The 8648-nt window shown below is 39.5% G+C and overlaps 1 protein-coding gene across 1 annotated transcript in view; it reads right to left on the bottom strand.

Annotated features, from left to right (window-relative positions):
• Positions 1–6: 6 nt before the first annotated feature.
• The window catches only part of nptxra (neuronal pentraxin receptor a), a 10612-nt gene continuing 1970 nt past the window's right edge, over positions 7–8648 (bottom strand). Inside the window, exons 2-5 of the mRNA XM_005750156.1 lie at positions 5011–5293; positions 4343–4584; positions 2915–3094; positions 7–2408 (exon numbers count right to left, since the gene is read on the bottom strand). Coding sequence (XP_005750213.1) covers positions 2178–2408; positions 2915–3094; positions 4343–4584; positions 5011–5293 — 936 coding nt within the window. The 3' untranslated portion in view covers positions 7–2177. The remainder of the gene's footprint in view (positions 2409–2914; positions 3095–4342; positions 4585–5010; positions 5294–8648) is intronic.

Below are 8648 nucleotides of genomic sequence, written 5' to 3'. Positions count from 1 at the left end.
CACTTTCTCTTTTCATTCTCTTTCATCATCTACTCCTGGCTGCCACCTACTGCTTAATATTCCTACCACTTTCTCCAGCATTTTTCATCACCTTACCTTGACTTTAAACTCTAAAGCAGTCACAGCCCTTAATTAACTTCTGCCCAACCCTGCTGGGTTTCTGCTGGCTTGACACAACCTCTCGCTTTCATAGTAGAGGTCAGATCTCTGAGACTGAGATCAACTCATTATTTTTCATACAATGTGGCAGCTTAAAAATAAATGAATAAATGGAAAAGTTGCTTATAAAGTAGCACTTTATAATACAGCCTACGACTAACAGTATTCCATTTCAAATGACAATAAGGGGGTGAAGTTTTTAGAGAAAAGAATAAAGTAATAAAGTAAGGAATAAAGTACGTAATTTAGGTGGGTGGAAAGTTCCATGTGTTTCGGTACAAACACAAATGATATTTCTTTAGTTTATTTTGTTAGTATGCAGTACATTTATGGATGCAGCCCATATTATAGAGTGGTTTAACCTTCCAACCTTAAATTGTAAATACATGTCAGTTTTTTGGTGCGCATGATGAATTATTGGTAATAGATGTACATATTCCTATACTTATTAAAAAAAACCCTTAAGAAAACAAGCATTGGATTATAACCACCCTTTTTAGTGAATCTAAGTATTTATAGGTTTAAAAAATTACATTATAATTTTAGATAATTATATTATAATTTTATGGTAGAGAATTACACTGTTAGTAACTGGCCATATTATAAAGTGCTATTGAAAAATTCAATTTTTGCACAGTTCTGACTGCTAAATGACATCATAGCCACTATTTTTAGCTGATTTAAGTAAAAGTTCCACAGGTTGGAATTTTCTTTATTTGCTTTCTTGTTAAGACTTTGATAAAAGGCGATTGCCAGTCTCACACAATGTATATAATTAACACTACTGCAGCAGCTGGCTAACTTAGCAAAAGTGTTCGAAATACATCATCTGCCATTCTTCAAAAGTTACAGTATCTGCCATTAAACTCATTCATATTGTATTTTGTACAAAATCTATGGAGTAAATACATAGTTGTCTTACAGCGAAATCAAGACCTTTCACAATGCTGGATAATCATCAGAAGTTTCTTGCAAGTCTTGTCACATCAGATGTAATTCCTTTTTTCTTGTTAATGAGGTCTGCATTTATATAGCACAATTCTACTTTCATTAAACTTTACAATACACCCATTCACTCTGTGTGTTCTTATAACACATTTACTGTGCCATATACACACTAACAGAACTTTTTGGAGTTCGTTATTTTTCCCAATAAAACTTAAGAAGCTTGGATTGCCCTGAACTTCCAAATGATGACAACTTTCTCTACCTCAACAACCCACTACAGGTATTTTACAGAAACACTGAAATCCACAGAAGCTATTAGAACTTGATAACTCCGTTTTAAATAATACTCATCAGCTATTAGCTGTAAGCACTTCTAAAGTATATGTAAAACTAAAAACTGTCAGTATTGAATGTATTGGCACTAAAATGCATTTCGGTGGTAATTCATTTAATTCTGCAGCCTTCGGGATCTACGAAATTCAACTGAACTGAACACAAGTGATTGAGGACTTTCATGTCTAAGTAAAGAAATTGTTTGGTACGCTAAGTTAGCTGGCTGCTTTACAACATTCAAATACCTCTACTCAAAACTCCCAACAAGAAAGTATGTTTTGTAAAATGAGGAATCATTTATTTATTTAAAGATGGCAGTGTAGCATTTTAGCTAAGTAGTTATACAAGTTCTAATTAGCTATTAGCTACTGTTACTGCTAACAATAGCTATTAGCTGCTGTTTTTAAGTGAGCAAATCTACACTGTAATTTTCATTTTATATTCTAATTTAAGAAATGGACTATATGTACTTTAAAAATACAATCTGTTTGTATACTACATTTGTATTTATCTAGTATTGCACAACCTTCCAGATGATAAGGGCATCTGTTGGACTGTTAGGTGTCTCAGCCCCTTCTCACTTCATATAAATGTATGCCATTAGTTTCTTTTTCCATGTTAAACAACTGTTATCCAATGCCACACAGTTTTAGAAGTTTTTTACTGTTTAGAACGTCCCTTGTTAGTGGTAATACTGGAGATGTGGAATCTTTCCCTTCAAAACCCTCCCCTGTAGTTCACTGAGAACTCCTGCTGTGTTTACTGCAAGGCTCCCCGGGGTCTTTGGTTGCTCCACCATAAACATCAACTCCATTCTCAGCCCAGGGTATCACACTGCCCTGGGTTATTTTGCCACATCGGGCTAAGCTGGCCACCTGGTTGGACGTCAGGACGCGGTCCCAAAGACCCACCTGGGACAACTCTCCAACCAAGGCTTGGGATGAGTCAAAACCTCCACCCAGAGAATCCTGGAGAAAAAAAATACACATACCTAAAATAAATGTACTTTTATTTCTAATGCCTATGAGCACAGCTTTAGCTTTTTTGTTGCCTTTGGCAAGAGCGTGGATTTGAATTTGGGAAATGAAAAAGATGTGGTGATCAGTATGAACACAAGCCAAGAAACAAAAGCAGACATGTGGGGCGGGCTCTTTTAACTACCAGATCTGTATCCATCACACATACACATCTCATTCATAGCATCACATCTTAGCACACTATCTGAATGCAGGCAAGCAGAAAATATAATTCATGGATTTACTTACTTTCTCAAAGTCACTGATGCTTTCATTTTCTAGTTTTAATTATAGCTAACAGAGAAGCCAATAGGTGAGCAGAGGCACAGCCGCAGTGGCTAAACTTTTGACTGCGGCGCTGTACTCAGGAGGACTCGCCAAACGAACTTTTTCTCTAAGCTTCTTGTCTGCTTTTAACCAGCTAAAACTTTAGTTACTTAATTATGTATTTTATTCACCTGCTCTTGCCCGAGAATGAGCACTCCATCAGGTCGAATGTGATGTCCAGCGGCTAGTCCGTGACCTTCTCCCTTCAGCCTCCCCCCTTGGTAGGCCTGCCACACTCCTCCCTTTTGTGTCCAGCTCACACAGATGTGCTGCCAGCTGCCCCTGGAGAGGTTCAGAGGCAACTGAGCCACCTAAGAGCAGGGGAACAAAAGGGCAGTCCAGATGAAGCAGATGTCATTGTGAGAGGTTTTGTGAGTGCCACAGTTCTGAAGGTAAGGCGGGTCATCAGACAGCTTGTGCTGAGATTGCATTTGCATGAAAGAAATGCAGCTCTAAAGTCATAAGAAAGCCCTTAGACACCTTTTGATGCTAAAGTTCTAAAGATGGCTCTTATAATGCTTTTTACTTACCAAAGACATTCTGTTACCTCCAAGGACACACAACTTTTTCTCCAGGCATCTATTACCATAATGACTTCATTGGATTGTGCCTAAAGCCACTGCACTGCGCTACACTACCCTGCAACCCAAGGTGGTATCTCAGTTTATCATTTAAACACATGAATGGGGTTATTTAGCTTGTCTAAATTGGCTGTTTCGTTTGATGTGTTCTGCTTATTTGTATGCTAATTCAAAGCACTTTTTCTTCCTCAATAGACAGTAGAAATTCAAATTTAGGCTATAATTTTTTATCGATCCATCCATCTATTCTTAACAGCTTCTCAGCTGTCACAGGGCAAGAGGTGGGGTACACACTGGGCAGGTCGTTAGTCTGTAGCAGGGCTAACACACAGAGAGGCAACCATTCACACCTATAGCTGTTTTTGAACCACAGGTTAACCTAACAAACGTGTCTTTGGACGGGGATTGGAAGAGTCCCTGAAGAACATGCAAACTCCACACAGAAAGGCTCCAGCTGACTAGTGGATTAAACCATTACCCTTTTATGGTTTTTATGTACCCCACTAGTGGCAAACATTGTACATGAGAATGAACCATCCAGAAAGCAGAAGCTGGCTTTGAGTGCCTTTAAGGTTCTAATCATCAAATAGATCATGGCTCTCTTCCACAGTGTGTCTTTTACCTTGTCTTCCTCCCATCACCCCCAAGCTGTCAAAGAATATGGCTGCTCTTCCCCTTTTCTTCCTGTTAAAAGGGAGTTTTTCCTTCCCACTGTCACCAACTGCTTTTCAAAGGTGGTTGTTTGAATCTTAAACCTTGAACCTTGATTGTTGAGGTTTTTCTCTGTTACTGTAGGGTCTTTACAAGATAAAGCACATTTGGGTGACTGTTGTCTGATTTGGCACAATATAAATAAAACTGAATTGAACTGAAAAATCATTTGAAAAAAGGCTGAGAAGCTTCCTTGAAAATCCAGAGGACTACAGAGACGTTGTGAAATAGGTATTCACTCCCCACACTGTCAGACACTCTCAGTACCTTGTCATTGATGAGCAGCTCAGCAGGAGCGTGCAGGCCTTGCAGCAGCACCAGTTCATTCGGCTGTTCGGGGACAGCGTACGACACGGGGGTCCCAATGCCTCTCTCCGCGGCGCGCAGCCACAGGCAGATCGTGAAGGCCCGCAGCTTTGGCATGGAGTGCGTCACAACAGCGTACATGTAGTTTGTCCGTGTTGGGAAGGACAATCTGTATCCCTCTGGGAAAGAATGCCCTGAGAAACCTGGGGAAGTGACAGAAACCAGAAACCAGTTAAGCAGATCAAACAGTTTCCCAGCTTTTATTATATAACTGCATTTTCGTCACAGCATCTGATGTGTTTTTTAAGCTGGGTATGAATTTTATAGTCTTTCTCATCTTTTTTTTCTTTTACACAAGTTGAACATGATTTATTCATTATAATGAAAGCCCATGGCTTGATTTGATTAAAAGCGAAAGAAAGTCGAACCTCTAGGGTTATTTTTTATGCCAGATTATTTCTCATCATTAGTAACTTAATTCATTTTGTGAGTGATTAATCAGTCACTCGTCATTTCTCTCATCATATTAAAATTCTTTTTCATTAAGGCACATTAAAATGCGCCTGCACACAAACACGAATGTTCTGCTTTTTTCTTCCATTTTTTCCCCCTTTGCAATGATGCCGTACCTTCCTCCAGCCCTGAGATTCGGTGGTGTAGTTTATTGATGCCCCGCTCGATTTCCTGATTGTGTTTCTCCGTTTCCAGCCTCAAGGCTTTTCTCTCTTTCTCGAGAAGCTGTACCTTCTTCTCCAGCTCGACCTCTAAGTCGTCCATCCTCCAGGAGCTGTCAGATCCAGCTCTATGCCCAAGATCAGGCAACCTTTCTGGGCTGCCAGGCATCCCACCTTCCTCTGGCACTCCGGAGGTGTTGCTGTCTGTCTGGTTGTGAGGAAATGGGCCAATATCTGACTGCAGAGGAGGGAGTCAGTGGAAGAAAACTTGGTCAGAATGTGGTTTATACAGTCTAAGGATGAAATAAAAGTGCACAGTCTCTATGGAATTCTGTTTAGTAATTCTAGCAGTATGGGTATTATATGAAAAGAAAAGAAGCAGCAACAAGTTCTTTATCCAAACTTCATGTATACCCTAGCTCTGAACTCTAACACTAAAACTATGTTTTGGGGAAAAGGAAAAAGAACTGATTGACTGATTTAATAAGGAGTCTTTATATGCTGCGGATAGGTTTAACCTTTTTTCCACTTAAAAGAACACATCAGCATTTTGGGAAGCATGTTTTCTGAGCGTGTGTGAGTCTATTTCTATCCTGTTGCACACAGTTTGCTTGGTTGGCTTGCAGGCAAAAATAGTCTGGCACAAACTCCAATAAGAAGAGAACATTTTATTTTTATACTTTGGCTTTTTATTTCATATATGTGTATATATACTGTATATCAATCTTAACAGACCATTTGTCCCTGCTTCACTCATATGTATATATACTGTATATCACTATCCTCACTAGTATCTTAGCTTCAATTTTTCCAGATGCCTTTTGTTGGATAAGTGCAACTTTCTCAGTTCCCAAAAGGTTGATTCTGTTCATCTGGACGTAACATTTTGTGGGAGAAACGTTTCATTAGTCATCCAAGTGACGTCTTCAGTCTCAGCTGACTGCAGGTTTCCCCAAGCTTATAAAATGTACATTTGAAGAACAATGGGCTGTGAGGTCAGTTCCTTGATCATTAACATGCAAATTGTCTCAGTTCTTTGTAAGTTTACTCCAGCTGACTAGACTCATTTTGCATCAAGGTTTATTCTGCTTTTTTCAGCTCCTCTCCCTGCCCACTCTCTGTCTGCCACACGCCCTACTAAACTCTAACTGCGAGCTGGTCTCCAGTTCCCCAAACACCTGCTTCAGTTCAGCCTACCTGCAAACAGAGCACGCCCGCTTTTTTTCAGTCTTCAGACAGCCAGGTCAGTACGAAGCAGGCAGATAGAAGGGAGTCAGATTATATCAGCTCTTGGCAAAAATTCTAAATAAATGTATTTCTATATAATATTCCTCTAAACTGTTTTTTTTTAAATATTCTTAATAATAGTGGATCTCTGTGTTTTAGAGGCACCACAGTATAGTGGTTTACACATTTGCCTAGCAAGCAAAAGATCCTCAGTTCAAATGCAGAAGGAGACACAAATCCCTCTGGTGTTGTGTGAGAGAGGGCATCCAGAGTAAAAAGTCTGCCTGCTGTGGTGACACCTTGCGAATAAGGGAGCATCTTTATTGAATCTCTAAGTTCACCGCAGCTAAACATTGACTAATTTTTCCTTCATTGGCCATAATTTATCCTAAGGCTTCACTTTCCACTAAAACAACAGAAGCATGAATAAAGCAGTCTAAACTTAATAGCACTTGTTGCTCCAGAGAAAATGGCAAAAAAATGTTTATTGAGTTGCTAAATATGGTGAGTCATCTCATGTCTAAAGAGAATTTTTTTTCTTTTCAGTTAGGTATCACACACCAAACAACAGAAACTCACAATTCCATATTAACGTGATTCACTGAACACTCAAACCACAAAGGAAGCACTGAGGTAAATAAAGACTCAGCAAGTTTCCTCAAACCTGCTTGTCCAGGCTGTTCCCCGAGCACATTATTACATGGTATATGCAGTCTAAATATACAGAGATGCCTGGGAAATATACTATACTCATGAGAAACACACTGAACGTGTATATGCAGCTTTAATGCATATGCAAGGTTTTTGATGGAGCAAAGATAGATGACAGATGGAATTTCCAATGAAATGCTCACAGCATTATATTAAGATGTACTTTAGCAATCTCTCCAGCCATAAAAACACCACTTTGCAGGACTGGGTGCATTTTCTGATAAAATCAGCAATAAAACTGTCAGCAAGGCTTTTTCCAGAAAGCTGCAATATGTCATTATCGTCAAGCTAAAACAAAAAAAGCTTTAATCGCTGATTCTGAAACAGATGTGTCGTCATGCTTCATTCATTGTTAATATTATGGGAAATAGTAACTGGTCTGGTTCTGGTTTATAGCACAGCTCTACTTTACTTAAGGAGCCAACAGTATTCAACTTGTCTCATTCACCCATTCACAAAAACTCTTTTTTTCCTGCTTAAGTGTTTTATATCTAACATTCACACATTAGAGAACAATTTCAGGATCAGTATCTTACCCAAGGATACTTTGGCCTGCAGACTAGAGGCTGGAAAAGCGAGAAATCAAACTACCAACCACTGGCGGATCTAGAAGATTTTACATGAGGGGCCAAAGATGGGGCGAGAGGTCTAGTCAGGGTGCCAGTCGCTCCCCTTGCCTCCCTGGTGATCTGCCCCTCCCACCACCTTTAGTAGAAGACCTGCTGTACCACCTGAGCTACCCTAAAAAGATGATGCTCACATTAGTTTTGCTTTATAAGTCTGTACTGCAGCGCCAACTGTAACTGCTAGTACATTTGTTGGCATGATCTCAGAAATGATTTGGAGAGTTTGTTTGGGGTTTTTTTGCCATATTTCTTTGTGTGCTATCTTGGCATTTCCATGGGAGTGGGTCTGTGAGGCTGTATTTAAAAGCACAACAGTGCTTTGAGCAAAATGCAGACCGAGTTTCACATGTGAGGTTTTAACTTAATGTTGGTCACAGATGTAATATCAGCAGCACATCCAAATTAGAGCTCATCCTGCAAATTTCAGGACATTCAGAAGTGGTTGAAATACGTTACTAAAAACACAAGTGAAAATAAAGCACGCACAGTGGCACTGGAGCAAAAGTCAAGTCAGCTTCTGCAGTAATTAAATATTTTTATTCATGCTCCTGGCACACTAGTTTAAGAGAAGAAATGTCTTATTTTATATGATTAGTAAAAAACTGATGCTTACTGTATAATACAGACAATAATACCCAGAACGAGAAGGCTCTTTGATTAAAGTTTTCAAGCACTGTGTGGTGCTTCTACTGTAATATATTGAAGCTAATGTGTTAATGCTGATGGGATATGTTCAATTCAGATTAATTGCTCTCCTGATACGTGAGGAGACATCATGACAGTTATTTTTCCTTTTTGTTTTTCTGGCTGTACAAATATTTGGGCATAGCTGGCTGTATTAGGAGCTGCAGCAGACTAGACATGATGCAAAACAACATCTGCAGACCACATGCAAGAAGAAAGCTAGGCTCAGGGGATTTAACCAGTGCTTTCCACCTTTGACCACCAGTTCACAAGGTCTGAAAAAAAAATCTAAATCTGCTGTACCTGTACGTGACTTGGATGGTGGAAGAAACAGTTTGGGGGGGG

This window comes from Pundamilia nyererei, unplaced genomic scaffold, assembly GCF_000239375.1.
Source record: "Pundamilia nyererei isolate P.nyererei 1_Seehausen unplaced genomic scaffold, PunNye1.0 scaffold00264, whole genome shotgun sequence".
Lineage (NCBI taxonomy): Eukaryota > Metazoa > Chordata > Actinopteri > Cichliformes > Cichlidae > Pundamilia > Pundamilia nyererei.
The sequence above is the reverse complement of the archived record's forward strand: the minus strand, read 5'-3'. Positions and strand labels throughout refer to the sequence as shown.